The 23,906-nt window shown below is 40.8% G+C and overlaps 1 protein-coding gene across 1 annotated transcript in view; it reads left to right on the top strand.

Moving 5' to 3' along the window:
• Window positions 1-5,362, top strand: part of TBC1D9B (TBC1 domain family member 9B) — a 45,572-nt gene extending 40,210 nt beyond the window's left edge. The window contains 3 exon segments of the mRNA XM_044664401.1: window positions 147-203; window positions 903-1,009; window positions 3,111-5,362. Coding sequence (XP_044520336.1) covers window positions 147-203; window positions 903-1,009; window positions 3,111-3,806 — 860 coding nt within the window. The 3' untranslated portion in view covers window positions 3,807-5,362.
• The last annotated feature ends 18,544 nt before the right edge of the window (window positions 5,363-23,906 follow it).

Here is a 23,906-nt window from a genome sequence, read left to right as displayed (position 1 = left end):
CTGAGCTTTGAAATAATTTTCAAAAATAAAATTTTGTGAAAACAAATTATCCAGAAATAACTTTCTGAAATAAATTTTAGAATTTTCTTTCTTTGTCTTATGATGGAAATATATTGTTTGGTTTTTTCTTTTTGGTTGCTTAAAAGCAGCATCTCCTGAAGAGAAAGAAGGAAGTAGAAATGGAGACTTCAAAGAGAAAAGAGGTAAAATGCATCATGGGCAGGCTACCTATTAATACCAGTGTGATATGTTCATTTCATTTCACATTTACACACACACACTCATGCACCCTCTTTCTTCCCCTATACCAGTGGTTCCTAAACATTTTTGGCCTACTGCCCCCTTTCCAGAAAAATTATTACTTAGCCCTCTGGAAATTAATTTTTTTTTAAATTTTAATAGCAATTAATAGGAAAGATAAATGCACCTGTGGCCATCACCGCCTCTCTGGATTGCTGCAGCACCCACCAGGGGGCGGTGGTGCGCACTTTGGGAATCACTGCCCTATACTCTACTCTCTGCCAGGTAATAACAATGAAAAAAGGTAAAATTGAAAGGCATGTGGTATGTAACCTAGATTAAACTTTTTATGCAAAACAGATTTTTTAAGATTGTCATTATGTGTAATTGGAAAATATATATAATTTATTTATGTTATTTTATTTATTTATTTGTTTGTTTGTTTGTTTGTTTGTTTGTTTATTTGTTTAAGGTGTGCGGAAAGCACTACAGACTTTTTGAGTCCAGAAATGTAGCTCACTCTTTGGCAAATGGACATTGCTTGGTATCAGCAATTTTAGCTTTGAGCTCATGTTTTTTTTAGGGTTCCTTCAGTTCACCAGGGAAGCAATTTCTGTATCCTATAGAACCTCTGATTTGTCTTTTTTTTCCTTTCTTTACAGAAGAGAAGGGGGCCAACTCCCCAGACTATAGGTACTACCTTCAAATGTGGGCCAGTGAGAAAGAGTCCAAGAAAGAAACTATTAAGGATCTTCCCAAAATGAGCCAGGTAAGAAAGTCAAAAAGGAAGTGGAGGATACAAGGTACATGCCTAAGAAATGCTTCTTGATGAAGAAGGCTGATGGTTGTCTATTATGGCAAGGCCCAGATTGCCCTGATCCTCATTGTCTCAGTTCCTTGCTCTGAGACTTGGACTAGATGGTCTGGCTGGCCTAAATGGCCCCTTCTAGCCCTGGCATTCTATGGTCAAAAGCTTCTAAAGTTCTGGGAGAAATGACAAATGAGGAGATTAAATATCTTAGCATTTGATAACTCACCATGGCCAGCTCGATCTGTATGTTTTTCTTCCCATACCTCTTCCAAGCTGAGGTCTTCTCCCCTCCTCACTGCTAGATAAGTGTTTTAGATGCAACTCCAGCTTTATATGGCATCCTCCTTTCTAATCCTAATTACTCCAACATCTACTTTTCACTTGCCTCTTAGTAATACATTTGGATGGATGGTATAGTTTTAAATGGAGAATTCTCTGGTACAATAACCTGTGTGCTCACTCTTCTCCCTCTCCCCCTTGCTCCAGGACAAAAATTGTACTTTTTGGGCAGCAGAAGGTAGTCTGTCCCTTTCTTCTATTTACAGCCTGAAGAGCTCTTCTGGTGCCAATTAAATAATGGCTCTGACTGCCTGGGGTCTTCCCAAGGGGTTATTGCATTCCTGTGACTTTATCATGGCACTTAGATACTGGTATGGATTACTCTTGGCTAGCAGGTATTGGAAAAGGAGAGAATGAAAGTGAAAGGTTTCCCTGAGGGCATGGGAATGTTACTTTTTGTTCCCCTGCCTTTTAAGATAGTCTTAAGCTGCCATTCTACCTCTTTTCTAGCCCAGCCATTACAGCATGATTTGTCTTGGCATAGAACAAGCTAGACAGGCTCAAATTGTCTGCCAGGAGGGCATGATTTTCACCTCTTGGGCCAGACCAGCAAGAATCCCATGTTTCCTATTGTGGCCCTAGTATGACATTTTATTGCTTAGATCAACCCTAAAACACAAAAACAGCCACAAACATTAAACCCCCACCCCCCCAACACTAGAGAAAGGTTTTAAGGTTTCCTCCTTAGGTAACAGAGATATAGAATCTGAAATGCCAGTATTCACTCAAGTGTGCTAATGATACCATAGCAGGCTTCTCCTCTCTCCTCCCCTTGCTCTGATGGCTCTGCTGAACTCCCAGGAGTGGTGTTGGCAGCCAGGACCAGCTAAGTGAATTTTTTCAACAATGTGGCTGCCTTAGTTGCCCACTTTGATAGAGAACACACACACATCAGTGTCTATATCTTTAAAGAGCATTATGCTTTTGTTTTGTTTTGTTTTTTTTATTAAACCCTTAACTTCTGTGTATTGGCTCCTAGGTGGAAGAGTGGTAAGGGTGGGCAACGGGGGTCAAGTGACTTGCCCAGGGTCACACAGCTGGGAAGTGTGAGGCCGGATTTGAATCTAGGACCTCCCATCTCTAGGCCTGACTCTCAATCCACTGAGCTACCCAGCTGCCCCTATGCTTTTGTTTTAATGTTCAATGTTCTTTCATTCTTACATCACTGTCTCTTCCCAGTGACTCCATCATCCTTACCCCCCCAAGCCCTATCATGGATAGTTCCCCTCAATGGAACAAAAAAGTGGAACAAAAGAACCCCACACTTTAACCAGATCTGATGGTGACAACATAAACTCATTCCACACCTCTAATTCCCCCAGATCTCTGATGAGCGGTTTCTTTATCACCCTCATCATCAGTCCTCTGAAATCACTAGTCAAAAAGTTGTACTGATCAGAATTCTGATGTCTTTCAGTATTGTTTGCATTACTGTGGTCATCCNATATATAACCTCAGCCTTTAGAACCAGAATTTAAATTAGACTGTATAAATGGTGGTATAAAAAAGTGTCAGATGTCTAAAAGCAATAAATAAATAAGCTCAACATTTACTGAATCCCTTGTCCTTACTTATCTTGGCAGGGCTCTGTAATTCAAATACTAATGGAAGTTCCTATTTTTATTATGCTTTAAGGTTACCAAAGTGATAGCATTGAGCTTTTGCTGCTCTTTCGTTATCTGATCCATGGTTTCTCCCTTTATCTTTCTCCATATAAAAGGAGCAATTTATTGAATTGTGCAAGACCCTTTATAATATGTTCAGTGAGGACCCAGTGGAGCAGGAGCTGTATCATGCCATCGCCACTGTGGCCAGCCTGCTTCTTCGAATTGGAGAGGTTGGCAAGAAATTCTCCAGCCGGCCCCCAAAAAAAACAGAAGGCCACTCAGCCAGCAATGAACAGGACTTGACAAGTGAGGAAGAGTCCCTCCCATCCGAACCCAGGCACAGCTCAGCTGGGGAGCAGCATTCCTCTATGGACCCAGAACACAAAGCTGGGGGAGACATGCAGTCTGGAAAGACACTTCGGGAGAGCCAGCTTGTGAGTGAGGAGGGGCGAGGAGAAGGACGAGGGTCTCCCTCCCAGCCCTTGTCAGACGATGAGACCAAAGACGACATGTCCATGTCTTCCTATTCTATGGTGAGCACCAGCTCCCTGCAGTGCGAAGACATTGCTGATGACACTGTGCTGGTAGGCTGTGAGGCGGGCAGTCCTGCCTCTAGGTATGGCAGCACCATTGATACCGATTGGTCCATATCCTTTGAGCAGATCTTGGCTTCCATACTTACAGAGACTGCGCTGGTGAACTTCTTTGAAAAAAAGGCAGATATTGGCCTGAAGATCAAGGAACAGAAGAAGATGGAAAGGCAGTTCAGCTCCTCCAGTGACTATGAACTCTCCTCCATTTCAGGCTGACCCTCATGCGAATGAACAAACAGTAAGGGTTTAGAAGGTAACTGGGTAAGAATTGGACCATTGTGGCACACAAGGTGAGAGGATTTTTTTTTTTTATTTTAACAAACAAGCCTAGAATTCTCTACAACATCAGTGACAGGCATAATTACAAAGGCAGGGGTTTTCCCAAATGGCTATTGAATATAGACACCTTGCTTCTCTGGCCAAAATTGTTTGGGGCCATGGAAGAGCAAAACTGTTGTAATCTTACTGCTCTCAGAAACTCCTGGTGCCACACAGTAAGTTATGCACGTCTGCCTCTGCTTGTCTAATTTTCAGGAGTTATTATTAAAGCAGTGTTTGTTTGGGGGGCAGCTGCCCTCTACACCACACCCGGCCTTCATAGGTTCCTGGGTGATTTTGCACAGAAGACATAGCTTAACAGGAAACCCGTCCCCTCCTGTGACCACCTGCCCGTAAGCTGCCACCCAGTATAAATGCCACAGGGCCCTCCTGGCCTCTGAGGGCAGACTCACTCCCAGGACCACTGCTGCACCCAGCCAGCTTGCTCTAGTTCATGTGACCCTCTGCTCCTCGTCATCCTTTCGGTCTTTGGTTCCCTGGCCTCAGTGACCTACGGGCGCAGCTCCAGCTGGGCTCTCCCTTAGCCTTTTGCCAGGAAATAGTCTTTGTTTTAACCCTTCATGTGTGAGTCAGGTGCTAAAATCATCCGTCCCTTCGGGTGGTGCTGTAGGGAGGGCAGTGCTCACTGAGGTCCAAGCCAGGAGGGATGATGGAGAGGAATTTCTTAAAGCAGGCCTCTGACCTGGGGAGAGGAGCAGATGTAATTACTGCTGCTTTCCTTATTAGCCATTTCCTGCTCTTCACTATTAACATTTAGAAGCGCACCAGATATTTCTTGGCATATCTTATTTTAGTCATTTAAGTTTGCTTAAAAGTGAATCACTGTTCAGTGCCTACCTTATAAAATGCCCTGAAAGGAAAGTGCTGTCCCTCCCAGCATGTGGCCCAGAAGCGTCAGCAGCTTCCAGACATCCAAAGAGGTGGTTTCTCCAGAGCTGTTGGGAGCAGAGCCTAGGGCAGAAGGAATCTCTTCCCTGGAGACCCCTCTAGGGCAGAGGGAGGTACCGCAGATAGCTGATGTGGGTTTAGAAGGAGGGGCCGTGTGATCCCCCTCACACAGCTCCTGCTCAGCTCCTCAGACCCTAGCTAAGACTTGGTGCTCTCCCTCACTTGGAAGAAAGGGACAGACCAGGAAAGTCTGTTCTCCTTCCTACAGAGCCAGGCAAGGATAGGGAGAAGGAGGGAGGGAAGAGGCTGTGTTCTGGTTGAGCCCACTACAAAAGGTACCCATGGGAGGAAGTTTTGGAAGGCAAGAAAAAAGTGTTCAGTGTGAGGCCCTCCATGGCCTTTCCCCTGAGAGGGATGCCTCCCCTAGGTGTCCTTGGCTTCTTCCTTCTGCCTTCTCAGCTATGGCCAGAAACCCTCCTGCTTTTTACTAAATGTTGTAACTTATTGTAATTGATTTTAAAATAAAAATACTCTACATGAACTTACTTTCTTCAGTCTGATGTGTCATGTCATTAGTGAAAGAATCCAAAACAACAGGTTAAGGCCTTAGATTCATAAATCCATAAACTTGTCTCCAAATAATCTTTCTGATAGGCCCCAATCTTGGGTCCTATCTTTTTCCTGCATCCTGTTTCCTTCTCTCCATTCTTCATCCTCTTCCCCATAATTCTTCACACCCTCCTTTTCTGTGTGTCCACAGGCCAGAGGATCTCTGGCTTAATTAAACTGCTGTATAGCCCACTCCTCCTTTCTCCAGACAGATAGGAACTTTATGTGAAGCCTGCCTCTTGCCACCAAGAAAGCTGCCACCAGTTGAAGCCTCCTTCCCTGTAACCCCTTCTCAGCCTACAGAAGCCTTCTATGGTCAGCTGGCAAGGTTCCAGCTGGAAGAGGGCATCAGAAAAGGTTCCCTCACACCAACCATGTTAACAGAACCTAGACGCCAATATGGCCACAAGCTTCTACAGACTTCCTCTGCCTTCTGTCCAACAAAGTCTTTACCTCCTGCTCCACTAATCTCCCTAAATCAAAGCTGTCAGTGCCTAGTCAAAAAAAAGTACTATCCCTGGGTTGTTGCAGACAAAATTTGGGATGTAGACTCTTAATGACCACCCTAGAACAATTATCAATAACATGGAAATAGGTCTTGATCAATGACACAGGAAGAAACTGGGAAATGCGCTTGGGGGTGGGGAGCAAGAACATGAATCGTAACCATGGAAAAAAATTTTCTAAAAAATAAAAATAATAAAGTTCAAAAATGTAGGTCAAAATAAAATAAAGTAATGCATATTCAAACCTAAAAAATAAAGACACATGAATTTGGGTGGGGGGGAAGTGCTATCTCTTGCTACCTCCCCTCTTACTCATCCATCTCCTGAGCAGCCTTATATTTTACCATTCCCTTCTGCTCTTCCTTTCTGCTGGGGTTTCTGGAACCTCTGCTTTCCAGGTAATAAAATCTCCAAGAACTCTGCCAACTTTCTGGCAGAAACTTTCTAGAGAAGAACTTTATTCCTTGCCATCCAAATTCTTATACCTACCTAACATATAGAACTAAGAAAAATCTGTATATTCCTTGCTTTTTACTCCCTCATTTCAAGGTACATATCTTTCCCATGATATCATTTGCCTTTGCTTTGTGGTTGTTATGTTCAAATCCTGGGAATGTGGGTCTCACCTTGATTGACAGGGGAGACGGTTGGAGACATCCAAATGTTCCCAGATGCTGTGAGCCACGGGCAAAAGTCGGTTGGCCTGAGAGTATAAATACCCCAACAGCCATCTGGGAGGGGCCTTTGGCCATTGATCTGTGGGTCTCTGACTGTTGGTCATTGGTTCTCTCTGAATCTCCCTAGATCTTTAGGCATCTGAATCAACATAGCTATTTAGATCTCTGGGCCTGGGTGGTGATCTGGAGGAAGGAGGTCTGAGAAGAAGAGGGTGTTTTTTTTAAGGGTGGCTACTTCCTGAAGGCTGTGAAGACTTAACACATCACAAACTGATAATAGAGAAATCATCAATACTGCTGCACCCAGCAGAGCAGACTCTCTGGTTTGGCAGTGGCCAACCTGAATCAGAGGGGGTTGTGAAGAACAGTGACTCCATCTTTATAAGTCAATAAGCCTCCAGTCCTGAGGGATTATAGCCTATAGATATTAGTTTGACAGGGTTTCCAATCCTCAATCCATATCCCGATTGTCCTTTCCCTATTTATGGACATAGATAAAATATTTAATAAGTACCTTCCTGAGTGGTCACTATATCATGACCTTTGGGAGGGAGCAAACACTGTCAGATGAACGTGACCCAAGGCTAATCAGAGCCCAATATTAATAATTGATCCAACCTCAGGTGGGACCTGAAGGGTTACCCATCCACCTGACCATTTAGGGTCCTACCTGGGCACTATTATTTAGAAAGGGAATTTATAACATCTGACAAGGGTGATAGGGTTGGTGTTCCCCATTCACCAGCACCTAGGGCAATACAAAGACACAGCTTCCCTCACCAGTATCCACATATCCCCCTAGTACCTTGTATTTCTTTATAACATGATTCATCATTATTACCCTATCCAGATCTTTGTTTCTGTATTCTCCTGATCTTCAAGTCTTTTCTTCTCTTAGTTCAGTACCCAATTCACTTCTTCACTCCAACCACTGCTCCTAGCCTTGATGACTTCACATTCATGTTGGCATCCTAAAACACCAGCCTGTTGACTCATCAAATTCTTCAACTCCCACAACCGCCATCTCTACTTTCAGCTACTTTAGACTGCCCATTAAGTCTATCCACCAAAACTATTCCAATTTTAAGGTTTTGAACTCTGAAGTGTCCTTTTTAAATTTTTTTTTGTTACATGTAGAGACAATTATTCTTTGACATTTTGGGATTCCAGATTCTCTCCTTCCTACTCCTCTTTTCTGAGGCAGGAAATTGTCTGGTATAATTTTACTAGTGCTTCAAGAAATACATTTTTCTATATTTCCCATACCAGAAGAACATACATTACACATACTAAAATAAGGATCCTTCCTAGATGGATGAGAGATGATAAAACCCACCTAGGAACCTCCTCAGGGCCATTAAAGCACAACCTTTGAAATTATTAAAAAACAAGTTTATTAAGGATAGGGAAATGATAAATACAGTCCTAAATCTACCAAGCTATATCTCCTCTCACCAATATATACTCCCCCTCATGGGGTTTGCTCTTCTGATCTTCTCAATCCCTTCCTATATCTCCCTGCTCTTATCTAAGACCCCAAAAGCTATCTGACTATAAACTAATCTAATTAATATGGATTAACAAAAGGACAAAGAGGAAGGAAGAACTCCCAAGTATATTTGAGCCCTTACCCAAAGCCTGGGGTTGTCTTCACTAGATAACCCAAAGTCCCAGTTGACAACCCTTGGATTACCTTGGCCATTTGGATTTCTGGCAGATGGATCACAGGCAGATGGTCTCTGTACCTCAAGGAAAAAGCAGTCCACTCCAAGGCAAACTCTCAACCAAGGAATCCCTAATCTCTCCATGAGATTAGGACTACCAAAGGAAATTTTGCCAGAGCAAAACCTCCTTCCAGTTCAGTGGAAACAGGAGTGATAATGACTGTTAATGCCAGTAAACTCCCACAATCCTTTTCTCCTCAGAATCCTCTCCCAGGGTTTGTATCCCAATTCTACTCTTTTCCTATTTAAACTAATTCCATGAAATTTACTCTATCTCTTACCTACATTCCTACATTACAATAAAAAATTGATCAAAGGAATAAAGTAAAGATGACATGCTTTGATCTGCAACTAGATCCCAACGGTTCCTTCTTTGGCTGTGGATAGCATTCTGCATCACGAGTCCCTTGGGGACTATCCTGGAACTTGGTTTTGTTGATAATAGTTTAGTCTTTCACAGTTGATCACATTTCAATATTTCTGTTACTGTGTATACTGTTCAAGTTCTCACTTCTCTTTGTATCAGTTCATATGAGTCTTTCTGAACTCATCCTGTTTGTCAATTCTTGTGGCACAATAATATTTTCCTTTATAACCATTTACACAACTTGTTCAGCCATTCCCCAATTGATGGATACCCCCTCAGTTTCCAGTTCTTTGCCTCTACAAAAAGAGCTGCTATATATTTTTGTACAAATAAGTTCTTTCCCACATCTCTGATCTCTCTGAGATACAGACCCAGTAGTGGTATTGCTGGGAAAAATATGCATAGTTCTATGGCTCTTTGGGCATGGTTCCATATTGCCCTTCAGAATGGTTATATCAGTTCACAGCTCCATCAACATTGTAATGAAGTGCCCTTTTCTAGTCAGTCTCCTATCCTATCCGTTCACCTCTTCCACTGTCTCACTTGTCCTAGACCTTCTCTCTATTTTTTTTAAGTAGATAATTTTTTTTTTAATTCTTATTTTCAATTCCAAATTCTCTCTCTCTCCAGCTGCTCCCTCACCCACTGAAAAGGCAAGATACTCATTATACCTAGAAAGTCATGTAAAACATTCCCACATTAGCCATGTGGTAGGGGGAAAGAAACATGAAAAAAAAGAAAATAGGTGAGGGGAGCTTCAATCTGCCCTTGTACTTCATCAGTTCTCTCTGTGGAGGTGGAGAGCATTTTTCATCATAAGTCCTTTGAGACTGTTATAGATTATTGTATTAATTAGAGTAGCTAAGTCTTTTACAATTGATCATCATTACAATGTTGCTATTACTATGTGCAATATTTTCCTAGTTCCACTCACTTCCCTTTGCACCAGCTCATTCCCTAGGAGTTTCTGAAACATGCTGCTTGTCATGTTTATAGCATTATAGTATTCCATCACATATAACAAAATTTGTTCAGCCACTTCCCAACTGATAGATGTCCCCTCCATTTCTGATTCTTTGCCACTGCCAAAAAGAGCTTCTAGAAATAATTTTGTACAAATGGGTTCTATTGCTTTTTCTTTGAACTCTCTGAAGAACAAACCTTAGACCTGCTCTTTTTCCTCAATTTAATCCTTAATGTCTTCAATCTTGAACACATCCTTTCCTGTCAATCTTGACCCAGAGCTAACCAGTTAAGCTGGCTGTTGTTCACTCTTGAATCCCTTGTCCTGCTGCTCTTCATATCTTATTAATCCTCAACCTTTTACCTTTGGCAACTGTAATGATAACTGTAATGTAGGAGCAATTAGGTTATTTAAGAATGGAGTGTAGTCAGATGTAAGGTTATAAAAGGGAGTTGAGATTTCCTGGGGTACTTTACAAAATTTGCCATAGAACCTTAACTAGGTCAGACATAGAGAATTTTGGAGTGTGTCTAAGAAGCGTCAGTTGAGAAATGGTCACCCCACTTCTGGGACAGAGACTTGGAGGTTGGTTGTTCCTGGCTTTCTCTCTGATCAGCCTTGGAGAGGTTGTGGAAGATTTACAGCATTTTGGAGGCAGCTGGGTAGCTCAGTGGATTGAGAGCTAGGCCCAGAGATGGGAGGTCCTAGGTTCAAATTTGACCTCAGACACTTCCCAGCTATGTGGCCCTGGGCAAGTCACTTGACCCCCATTGCCTAGCCCTTACCATTCTTCTGCCTTAAAACCAATACACAGTATTGAATCTAAGACAGAAGGTAAGGGGTTAAAAAAAAAAAAAGAAAAGATTTACAACAGTTTAAATCTGAAGGAACTGGAAAACTGTTTTGATAGGACATCAGGAGAGTTACTGAGCAGCTCTCCAGAACTCCTTTGGGGGCCGCCAGAGAGCAGCTGCTGTGAGAACAGCCAGTGACTCAGATTGGATGAAGGAAAAGGAAGTTTGGCAAATCTCTCTAACATTAAGTTCATAATTTTGGAAATAGGTTTAGTGAGTTAGAATTCATAATTTAGATCAGTGGTTCCCAAACGTTTTTGGCCTACCGCCCCCTTTCCAGAAAAAATATTACTTAGCCTCCTGGAAATTATTTTTTTTTATTTTAATAGCAATTAATAGGAAAGATAAATGCACCTGAGGCCATCACCGCTCTCCCTGGATCGCTGCAGCACCCACCAGGGGGTGGTGGCGCCCACTTAGGGAATCACTGATTTAGATAGATTAGCATAGGGTAAGCAGGATCACTATTAGTGAACAAGAAACATTCCTATGAGGGAAAGTTGGGTTGTGGGAAACTTATATAGGATTGACTAGTTAATAGGGAATTTTTTAACCCCTTACCTTCTGTCTTAGATTCAATACTGTGTATTGGTTTTAAGGCAGAAGAATGGTAAGGGCTAGGCAATGGGGGTCAAGTGACTTGCCCAGGGCCACATAGCTGGGAAGTGTCTGAGGTCAAATTTGAACCTAGGACCTCCCATCTCTGGGCCTAGCTCTCAATCCACTGAGCTACCCAGCTGCCTCCAAAATGCTGTAAATCTTCCACAACCTCTCCAAGGCTGATCAGAGAGAAAGCCAGGAACAACCAACCTCCAAGTCTCTGTCCCAGAAGTGGGGTGACCATTTCTCAACTGACGCTTCTTAGACACACTCCAAAATTCTCTATGTCTGACCTAGCAATACTTATTTCCTTTTACTTTCTCTTTTATACAATTTAATAGTTTTTATATAACTGGCCTAAGCAGAAGTTTCCTTCAGCTATTTGAGCAGCTATCTTTCTCAACTGTCAATCTCAAGAGCCTAGCCACACACGTAACAAATATTGGTATTACCAATACCAATAATCAATAAGGGTTGATACCCTTTTCAACACAACCTACTCCCAAGCCACTGAATGTGGCTGGAAGTCACAAAATCTGACACACCAAAAATCCATGTTATCTTGAGTGGGGCTTTTACCACTGCATGATAATCCTCTTATTCATCATCTTAGCCCAACTAAACTGTATTTGCCCGTATCTGTATATTCATTCTTAACCTCACTTCTGAAAACTGGCCCTACATTCCCAACTGCATCTTTACCAGATGTCCAGAGGACATCTAAAACTCAACTTGTCCCAAATTCACCATCTTCTCCAAAAAGCTCTCCTCTCCCAACTTCCTTAATTTCTGCTTATGGAACTGCTATTCCCCCAGCTCCCATTCATTCAGATACAAAATTACTTTCAGATTCAAGGTATTCTATGAATCCAGATTCTCCAAATTATAGCTCATGAGCCCCCATTAGTATGTCTACCTTTAATAATCAGCTAGTAGATATAATTAGCTTAAAGTAAAGGCATTTACTCTGAGATGGCACAGATGGCAAGAGAGTAACAAAACATTCCCTTCTGTAAACCTTATGTGTACCACACACCACATTAGTTGGAAGAATAGGGACACACTTAGAAGACATTAGTAGAGAAGAATGTGTTTTGGAAATGTGACCGAGGCCACTCCAGGCTCTGACATTGTAGGCCCGATGTTCCTTTTCATGATATTAAATTTTTATGTTGCTTCTGGGTATAGCACGCATGTTGGTCATTCAGATGGGTTCTCTGGGTCTGGTCCCCTCCCCAGCTCAACTCCTTACTGCTAGGGCTCTCTCTCTTCTTTATTCATAAGTCACATAAATTCTCAAAGCTGTCTCCTCAACTGCTTTCTACAGTCTGTGACCTACTTTTTACTTTTTTTTTCCCCTTTGGTTATCTAAATGGCTAACTTTAATTTTTGATCTGAGAATTTCACATGAAGTGAAACCTGCTTTGCACTTACTACCTCATTGTTAACTCCCCCTACCTAATGTCATTTCATAAATTTCCAGGGGTACAAAGGCTTCCCAATCAATTCCACCACCACCACCACCACTCTGTCAAAGGAGGAGAATGACCCTAACCTACACTTCCCCTTGGGGAAAAGTCTGTAGTAGAGCTGAAATTGTGCCTGTTGAGTCAAAGGACCTGATTTTGCATCCTGATTCAGCCACACACTTACCAAGTGTGACCTGGGACAAGCCCACTTCATCTTACCGAGGTCTCAGTTTCCCCATCTTTCAAATGAGGGAATTGAACAATGACTAAGCTCCACAGGACAAAAGCACGCTACTGACCTCTTGAAAGAAACTAATGAACTCGGGATACAGAAAAAGATGGTTTAGGGACAAGGACAATGAATGCATTCATTTGTCTGCCAATAGATGGCAAAGAAAGAAAATAATTTCATTCATTAAAAAAAAAAAAAACTTTTTTTTTTTTTTTTTTTGGTAATGTTAGTTTCCCTAGTCCCTTCCGTCTCTAAAATCTGATCCCAAGCTCCCCGGACAGCTGGAAACAGCCGCTTCTAACTGAGGTGCGGGTGGTCTGAGGGCTCGGAGAGGGAATGGGTCGCCTCTAGACATAGCATCCACTGCGGGTGAACAACCCACGCAGCCACAGCTCCAACCGCGGTCCAGCGGCTGAAAGGAGACTTCCGGATCACAGAGAGAAGCGCCTGGTCCTCCCAACCTGCCTAGAAAGGCTTGAGAATTCTGCGCAGGCGCCACCGACCTGGCTCTGTATTTCTAAAAACTCTGGTTATTCTGGGCCCCTATGAGGGACTTGTGGGTGATACAGGCTGGCCCGGACCCAAACCCTGAGACCTGTCACCTCTGACCTTCCCACCTCCGCCCTCCCGGATTCCCGGCGCCTTTGAAAGCGGTCCAGTCACAGCCAGTGCGGGAGGGGGTCACCTCTGCTGGTCTAAATTATCTGACAGTTACCATTACAAACCACACAGAGCGCTTTAGAGTTTACAAAGTGCTTTATCTAAAAAGTTCCTCATTTGAGCCGCCCCCGGTACTGTTTTACATTTACTGTTTGAAAAGGAACATAAGGCCCAAGTTAAATCCTGGGTGCTGTCTCAGATGGGTATTAAACCCCAATTTTCCTACATCTCAGACCTGCGGTTTTAGTCACCGCCCTGCCTTTTCCTCCTTTGCCTACACGCAACCAACCGGTAGGCAGAAAGACTGTACCGTATAAAGTGAATTCTGGGGCAAAATACTCAAGAACCCAAACGATTTGTTTTTAAGTAGGCCCAACAACACTAATGGAGTTGTGAACTGATCCAACCTTCTGGAGAAGAATTTGGCACTCTACCCAAAGGGCTATAAAACTGCATACTCTGACCCATAAATACAACCACTAGATCTGTATCCCAAAGAGATCAAAGAAAAAGATCTACTTGTACAAAAATATTTATAGCTGCTCTTTTTGTGGTGGCAAAGAACTAGAAATTAAGGGAATGCCCAACAGTTGGGGAATGGCTGAACAAGTGGCAACATATGTTTGTAATTGAATAGGATGTACTGTAAGAAATGCCGAGCAGGGTGATTTCCAAAAAACCTGGGAAAGATTTCCATGCACAGTAGAATAAACATAACCAGGGGAACTTTATATATGTTAACAGAAATCTTTTACAGTGATCAACTGAGAACGACTTAGCACCTCTAGGCAACATAATGATCTAAGTGATTCCAAAGGATTCATGATGAAAAAATGCTATCCAGCTCCTGAAAAGAATTCCCTTCTCTCTCGGCCTTGTTGAGTATCAGTATTAAACAAATACTTTATGTCAGTAAAAGTTCACTATCTGTATATAGAATTGATTAGTTATATAGAACTGATTAGTTAATAGGGAATCCCTTTATCAATACTTATTTCCTTTTACTTTCTCTTTTATACAATTTAATAGTTATAATAAATAGTACTATAAGAATCACCACTCTGGCCATCTTCATGCCAAGCCGCTTTTAACTTGTAAAAAACACAGAACTACTTAAGTAGTCAGAAAAGACTTTAATCAGGAAAGGGATAGACCCAATATTCGGCTGCTATACAGAGCCCAGCACCAAGAACTTTACAGGGCCTACACCCTGGGACTCTAGGAACAAAGACACCACGACAGATGCTTTCTCTGAAAAGTGACAGAATTTGGGGATCTTTTATACCCTCTGGAGAACTAGGTACAGCAAGCATGCATAGACAAACTGCAAGCAGGCTGCAAAGAGGTCTGCAGCCAGTCTCGGGGGTATCAGGGAGCGATCAGCTGTAACAAATACAAAGGAAATATAATTGTACAAAAATACAAAGGAAAGAGTCAAACTAAGAGCTGTGCTTCCTGAGAGGGCTCTTTTATATAAGAGGAGAAGCTTCTAAAACAAAGACACTCAACATTTTGACTATGTCCACTAATCCCATCCACACTAGGGTCCCCAGTTTAAGGTCCATAGTTCAACCCAAAACAGGTACCTGGTACTAGAGTTTCTGAAAGGGCAGGGGTAAAATTGAGGTGTCCAGATTTGATACCACCCAGCTCCCTTATACTCCAACACTTTTTGTGGCCTTCCACTCCTGGTTGGTAGGAGAATTATATAATCTAGGTGTCCCCAAATCCATCACAGTTGTACTCTCATCTTCCTCCTTCCTCCCTTCCTTCTTTTTTTCTTCCCTTCCTTCCTTCCATTCCTTCTGTTGTGAGAAAAACACACCCAAGTTTGAATCACATAGATGACCATTATAGGTAATTAATGATACCTAACAGTTCAAAACTAAAGTAAAAGGCAATGAGTAATTAATAAAACAGGGCAAAACAAAGCTGATACCAAGTCTAGAACATTGCGGATCCAGTACAGGTGATTGATGATACAGAATACGTAGCTGATCAACAGTACAGATTCTGTAATTCATACTTAACAAATGCTGAAACTATAGATCTTGCAGTCCATGTTTAACTAGTGCTAACTGGTGAGAAATACAAGATCCCAGAGCATAAGGGTCCTGTTTCCATCCCTCCCCACTGTCTGCCTCCCTCTTTTTCTTCCTTCCTCCCTCCCTTCCCCTCTTCTCCTCACCTTCCTGCTCTTTCCCGGCTTGCTCCCCCTTCTTCCCCCTCTTCCTTCTCCTCATCTAGTTCCTTTACAGTTTGGCTTTCTATAAATATATAAATGGAAGCAACTTTTTAAGTTATCAGCATTAAGAATCACAAACTCTCAAAGATATATTTATCTCATGAAATAAGCAGTGATTTTGAGGAATGATTTAAGCATAGGTCTGGGGTTAGGCAACTAGATGGCAGTGTATATAGCTTTGAGTTTAGAATCAGGAAAAGTCATCTTTCTGAGTTCAAATCCAGCCTCAAACACTTACTGTGTTTTGAGCAAGTCACTTAATCTTGTCTGCCTGTGTTTCCTCATTTGTAAAATGAGGTGGAGAAAGAAATGGCAAACCACTTCAGTATCTTTGCCATATACATGTATATGGACTATTGGTGACAGAAATGGTGATTGCCATTTTTCAGGAAAGTATCTCTGGGAAGATAAGTTAGAGCAAAGCTGAGCAGAGGGTAAAGATTGCCTCTGGTGCAAAAATCAATTCAGAAACAAAAGCTGCAAAGATGAATAACTCAAAGAAAAGACTGGCTAGTATCCAAAATAAATCCAAATCTCCAAAAAGGAGAAAGTAACACTGTCATAATTGAAAGTAGAGATACAAATAAAAAAAATGGACTTTCCACAAGGATTATGAGAATACCTAAGACTAACTATATGGCTTAGTGGATAGTGAGCCAGTTCTGGAGACAGGAGGACCTGGGTTCACATTTGGCCTCAGACACTTACTAGCTCTGTGACCCTGGACAAGTCATTTAACTTCAATTGCCTAGCCCAGTGATGGGCAAACTATGGCCTAGATCTGGCCTGTGGGGAATTGTTTGCCCATCACTGGCCTAGCCCTTACTCCTTGTCTACCTTTATCAATTCTTTTTTTTTTAATTTTTTTAACATTTATTAATATTTATTTTTTGAAAAGTTAACATGGTTACATAATTCATGATCTTACTTTCCCCTTCACTCCCCCCCACTTCGCCCTCCCCCCCATGGCAGATGTGTATTTCCACTGGTTTTAACATGTGTCATTGATCAAGACCTATTTCCAAATCTTTGATACTTGCATTGGTGTGGTAGTTTCAAGTCTACATCCCCAATCATGTCCACCTCAACCCACGTGTTCAAGCAGTTGTTTTTCTTCTGTGTTTCCACTCCTGTAGTTCTTCCTCTGAATGTGGGTAGCATCTTTTCCATAAATCCCTCAAAACTGTCCTGTGTCATTGCATTGCTGCTAGTACAGAAGTCCATTACATTCTATTTTACCACAGTGTATTGGTCTCTGTGTACAATATTCTTCTGGCTCTGATCCTTTCGCTCTGCATCAATTCCTGGAGGTCTTTCCTGTTCACATGGAATTCCTCCAGTTTATTATTCCTTTGAGCACAATAGAATTCCATCACCAGCATATACCACAATTTGTTCAGCCATTCCCCAATTGAAGGGCATGACCTCCTTTTCATTTGGCAATCATGTTTTTGCCAGACACTTTAAGGGATTTTCTTTGTTACTTTACTCACAATCTGATTATTGGTTACTAATTCTCATACACAATTTTCAGTCAATTAATAATTGGGATTATTCCTCATAATTTATCACTAAAATACTGATTATCTAATAGAATTATATCCAGTTATACAAAAATATCAAATGGTGTATATAGGGGACAGTTAGGAAGCTCAGTGGATTGAAAGCCAATTTGAGAGCTGGGAAGAGGTCCTCAGTTCAAATTTGACCTCAGATACTTCCTAGTTGTGTGACCCTAGATGAGTCACTTAACATTCTGGCTAGCTCTTACTTCTTCTGTCTTAGAACCAATACATAGTATTGATTCTAGGATGGAAAGTAAGGTTTTAAAAAAACAAAATGGTGAATATAAACTGAAGTTGTTTAATTCAATTATCTTTTATAACACAATGATAATGACAGGTAGAAGAGGAAGAAGGTAGATTTTCATTAACTGAAAAGAATAACTAAGTTTTTTTTTACAATTTGGATAAATGTAGTTAAGATAGGAAAGGAAGCAGATAACTGGGTGGGGGTGGAATCTCTTCAGCAAGTTTCTCTGATAGGGATATCATTTCCTAGATATTATGGATCTGATTCAGCTTCATAAGAACAAATTATTCACCAGCTGATTAAAATCAGAGGATAAATATTGGTAATTTTCTAAGGAAGAAATTCAAACTATCCACAAATCTATTTTTTAAAAGTTCCAAAATCATCAAGAAATATTGAAATATATTTATAGATGCATTTTTTTATTTCAGAAATAGTCCAGGGGCTTATTCCTACTCCCCCCCTTTTTTAAACCTTTACATTCTGGCTTAGAATCAATACTATGTATTGCTTCTAAGGCAGAAGAGTGGTAAGGGCTAGGCAATAGGTGTTAAGTGACTTGCCTAGGGTCACACAGCTAAGAAGTGTCTGAGGTCACATTTGAACCCAGGACCTCCTATCTCTAGACCTGGCTCTCAATCTACTGAGCCACCCAGCTGCCCAACTCCTCTCCTTTTTGGTTAATGTTTAATCACTTAAAATAAACACAATGGAGACATCTGGGAACCTAAGTTCAACAATATTTGCATTACTGTGTAAATTTGAAAAGAAATGCAGTTTGAGCAAAATATCTGTAGCGCTTTCTTCTCCCTATGGTTGTTGTTTAGGAAAATGAATTATTTATTGGAACTGAAATCTTCGAATCACTTTCCATTTTTTCCAATTTAATATATAAATACTGTTGAGCAACATAACTCTCAGCTATGATGCAGGAAGCCATCAAAGACTGTGACGTTTGAGACAGCTCATTGCTAGTTCTGAAACCCTCATAGCAGGTGTCAGAAGGACAGTTATTCCACTCAGTTTCCCCTATGTGACCCTTTTTTCTCTAACATTTTCTTTTACTGAAATTATTGAAATCAGTATCCTTACTCAGCCCCAGGGAACCACAGGAAAACAATACAGGCTAATAGCAGAGCCATCCACAGACCCCTCACAAACTGCTAAGTAAACCCCACATTTATATGTTATAATTCAGAAACTTCCACTGAAGTCACTTCACAACAAACCAGCATATAATGAGTTAATGTTAAAGATTTTAAAACTCTGACTTAGATTCCCATACACAGGTGCCTGCAAAGGCAGGCCACAGCAGTCTCCAGGTTTCCCCCCTCCCAGACCCGATTTGGTACAGTACTTTAACATAAAAGAACAATGAATGAAACATGGAGGAATTGTCTCCCATGAAAAAAGCCTGTGAAGATGGCGGCAGAGTAAGGAGCAGCTGCTCCATCTCTCCTAACCGATGCATATGTCCTCCAGAGGACATAAAAACAAATCCAGAAGAACGAAGGAACCCCACAACAGGGCGCAGCATTGAAGGTACGCAGAATCGAGGCATTTCCACGCTATAAAGGGGTGAAACAGCTCTCACTAAAATGCGAGAGGAAGAAGCCCTACCCCCGCCCCCCCACACCACGCACAACGCCAAGGCCAACAAAACAAGAGTGAAAACAGGAGTGGGGTAACCGGTAAATCACTAGCAGCCCCAGGGCTTGTACCTGTGAGTTGGCAGACGTGGGACCCCAGGTGGCTGGGGGGACGCACGGACTTTCCCCAGCGTCTACCGGGGTGAAGGCTCTGCCCCGGCTGGAATCCAGGTGGAATAAAGATCCCTAAAGCAGGGACTTTCCCCAGCTTCTACTCAGTGAAGGCTCTGCCCCTGGAGGAATAAAGATTTCCAGCACAGGCTAGGACATCCAGTGAGGACCCGGGGCAGACGGGAGGGCGGCTGTGGAAGTAGCCCCCGAGACCGCTGAAGGAGCCTCGAACAGAGGGGCAGACTGGGGACTACCAGGAGGCCTGACCCTGAGGGCAAGAAGACCAGAGCCATCGGAAGCTTAGAAAGCTCAAGCAGACCCTGAGTGTGAAGACAAAGCTGAAAAGGGGCGGGGCTAACAATGGCAAGCAATAAGGAAGCCCAGAAAAAAAAAGATTACCAAGAAAAGCTCTGGAACACTCGACAACTTCTACACAGAGAAAATCCAGACAACAGAGGAGGGAAAACAAAAATTCAAACCTCCCCCAAAAAATGAAAGCTGGTCACAAGCTATTGAAGAGTTCAAAAATGAAATGTTGAGGAAGATGGAAGAAATCTGGCAAGAAAATAACAGTTTAAAAGGCAGAATCTCGCAAATGGAAAGTGAGGCAAGTCAACAGAAGACCAGAAATGACCAGATTGAAAAGGAAAACCAAAAGATTAGAGCCGAAAACCAAAAGATTAGAGCCGAAAACCAGTCCTTAAAGGCTAGAATCGAACAATCAGAAACCAATGATCTCTCAAGACAACAAGAACAAATAAAACAAAGTCAAAAGACTGATAAAATAGAAGGAAACATGAAATATCTCAATGAGAAAGTGACAGACGAAGAAAACCAGTCTAGAAGAGGAAATTTGAGAATCATTGGTCTGCCAGAAAAGGCAGAAATTAATAGAAACGTGGACTCCATACTCAAAGAAATTATTCAGCAAAATTGCCCTGAAGTTCTACAACAAGAGGGCAATATAGACATTGAAAGGATCCATAGATTACCTTCAACACTGGACCCAGAAAAGCCAACACCCAGGAATATAATAGCGAAATTGAAGAGCTTTCAAGCAAAAGAAAAAATCTTACAAGAAGCCAGAAAGAGACAATTCAAATATCAAGGAGCACCAATAAGGATCACACAGGATCTGGCAGCCTCCACGCTAAAAGACCGCAAGGCGTGGAATACAATATTCAGAAAGGCAAGAGAGCTGGGCCTTCAGCCACGGATCAACTACCCATTGAAACTGACTATATACTTCCAGGGGAAAGTATGGGCATTCAACAAAATTGAAGATTTCCAAGTTTTTGCACAAAAGAGACCAGGACTAAATGGAAAGTTTGATACCCAACCACAAAAATCAAGAGAAACATGAAAAGGTAAATAAGAAACAGAGGGAAAAGAAAGAAAACTCATAATCTTTTAAACTTGACTCTTTAAAGGGCATAAATATGAACTAATTATCTGTATTACTAGGTGGAGAAATGCTATTTTTAATTCTCTGTAGTGAACTCTATTCACTATTATAATATTCACTATTATAGCAACCAGAAGAATAATTCATAGGGAGAGGACAGGATACTAAATGGTCTAAGATGACATGGGGGGGAAAATGGGAGGAATAGTAGGGGACACCAAGAAAAATCTGAGTAAATAAGAAAAATAGGATATTCTATTACACACAAAGAGGGCAAGGGAAGGGGAGGGGATACATACTACCATAACAAGGAGAGGAAGAGAGCATTAAGAAGTAATAATCAAACCTTACTCTCAGTGTAATCAACCCAGAGAGGGAAGAGTAACTCTATTATCCATTCAGATAAAAAACTCTATCTAACCCTACTGAGAAAGTCAGAAGGGTTAAACCAAAGGGAGCAGGGGAGTGGGGAGGTCAAAAAAGGGAGGGGAGAAGAAGGGGGAGAGAATTCATTAGGTCCTTTAAAAAATAAAAAGAGGGGAATAACAAGGAAGGGGGCAGAAAGGGAAGTCAATCAAGGGAGGGGATAAGGGATACTGGCTCAAAGCAAACCACTGGTTTAAAAGGAAATAGTGTAAGAAGAAGGGGTGGGTCTAGGGGAGGATATAAAAATGTCAGTGAATGCACAACTAACAATTGTAACTCTGAATGTGAACGGGATGAACTCGCTCATAAAACGGAAGCAAATAGCAGAGTGGATCAGAAACCAAAATTCTACCATATGTTGTCTACGAGAAACACATATGAGGCGGGCAGACACACACAAGTTCAAGGTTAAGGGCATGAGCAAAATCTTTTGGGCATCAAATGAGAAAAAGAAGGCAGGAGTGGCTATTATGCTCTCTGACAAAGGCAAAGTAAAAATAGATAGGATTAAAAAAGACAGGGAAGGTCATTACATCCTGATTAAAGGCAGTATAAACAATGAGGAAATAACACTGCTCAATATATATGCACCAAGTGGTATAGCATCCAAATTCATAAAGGAGAAACTGGCAGAGCACAAGAAGGAAATAGATAGTAAAAACCATAATAGTGGGAGATCTAAATATTCCTCTTTGAGATCTAGATAAATCAAACCAAAAAATAAATAAGAAAGAGGTAAGAGAGGTGAATGAAGTCCTAGAAAAATTAGATTTAATTGATATGTGGAGAAAAATAAATAGGGACAAAAAGGAATACACCTTCTTTTCAGCTGCACGTGGTACATTTACAAAGATTGACCACGTAATAGGGCATAGAATCATTGCAAACAAATGCAAAAGAGCAGATATAATAAATGTAACCTTCTCAGATCATAATGCAATAAGAATAATAATTAGTGAGGGCACCTGGACAGGCAAATCAAAAACCAATTGGAAATTAAACAATATGATTCTCCAAAACCAATTTGTCAAAGAAGAAATCATAGAAACAATAAACAATTTCATTGAAGAGAATGACAATGATGAGACATCCTACCAAACTCTGTGGGATGCAGCCAAGGCAGTACTCGGGGAAATTTATATCCTTGAGTGCATATATTAACAAATTAAGGAGGGCAGAGATTAATGAATTGGGTATGCAACTCAAAAAATTAGAAAGCGAGCAAATTAAAAACCCCCAGATGAAAACTAAATTAGAAATACTAAAAATTAAGGGAGAAATTAATAAAATCAAAAGTAAAAGAACTATTGAATTAATAAATAAAACTAGAAGCTGGTATTTTGAAAAAACAGATAAAATAGACAAAGTACTGGTCAATCTAATAAGAAAAAGGAAAGAAGAAAACCAAATTGACAGTATTAAAGATGAAAAGGGAGACCTCACCTCTAATGAAGGGGAAATTAAGGCAATCATTAAGAACTATTTCACCCAATTATATGGCAACAAATATAACAATTTAGGAGATATGGATGAATATTTACAAAAATATAAATTGCCTAGATTAACAGCAGAAGAAATAGAATACCTAAATAATCCCATATCAGAAATAGAAATTGAACAAGCCATCAAAGAACTCCCTAAGAAAAAATCACCAGGACCTGATGGATTCACAAGTGAATTGTATCAGACATTCAAAGAGCAACTAATCCCAATACTATACAAATTATTTGATATGATAAGCAAAGAAGGAGTCCTACCAAATTCCTTTTATGACACAAATATGGTACTGATCCCAAAGCCAGGTAGACCAAAAACAGAGAAAGAAAACTATAGACCAATCTCCTTAATGAACATAGATACAAAAATCTTAAATAGAATATTAGCAAAGAGACTCCAGCAAGTAAATAAGAAGATCATCCACCATGATCAGGTGGGATTTACACCAGGAATGCAAGGATGGTTCAACATTAGGAAAACCATCCAAATAATTGACCATATCAACAGTCTAACAAACAAAAATCACATGATTATCTCAATAGATGCTGAAAAAGCCTTTGACAAAATATAGCATCCGTTGCTATTGAAAACATTGAAAAGTATAGGAATAGAAGGACCCTTCCTAAAAATAATAAACAATATATACCTAAAACCATTAACAAGCATTATATGCAATGGGGATAAATTAGAAGCCTTCCCAATAAGATCAGGAGTAAAACAAGGATGCCCATTATCACCTCTATTATTCAACATAGTACTAGAAACACTAGCAATAGCAATTAGAGAAGAAAAAGAAATTGAAGGTATCAAAATAGGCAATGAGGAGACTAAGCTATCACTCTTTGCAGATGATATGATGGTATACTTAAAAAATCCTAGAGAATCAACTAAGAGGCTAATAGAAATAATCAACAACTTTAGCAAAGTGGCAGGATACAAAATAAATGCACATTTATTATTAAATGCACATCAGCATTTCTATATATTTCCAATACATTAGAGCAGCAAGAGGTAGAAAGAGAAACACCATTTAAAATCACCCTAGACAATATAAAATACCTGGGAATCTATCTACCAAAACAAACACAGCTATTATATGAAAACAACTACAAAACACTTTCCAAACAAATAAAACTGGAGTTAAACAATTGGAAAGCCATTAATTATTCATGGGTAGGACGAGCTAACATAATAAAAATGAACATTCTACCCAAATTAATTTACCTATTTAGCTCCATACCTATCAAATTACCAAAAAACTTCTTTACTGAATTAGGAAAAA

This window comes from Gracilinanus agilis, chromosome 2 (assembly GCF_016433145.1).
Source record: "Gracilinanus agilis isolate LMUSP501 chromosome 2, AgileGrace, whole genome shotgun sequence".
Classification (NCBI taxonomy): domain Eukaryota; kingdom Metazoa; phylum Chordata; class Mammalia; order Didelphimorphia; family Didelphidae; genus Gracilinanus; species Gracilinanus agilis.
This window is presented reverse-complemented; position numbering and strand designations above follow the sequence as displayed.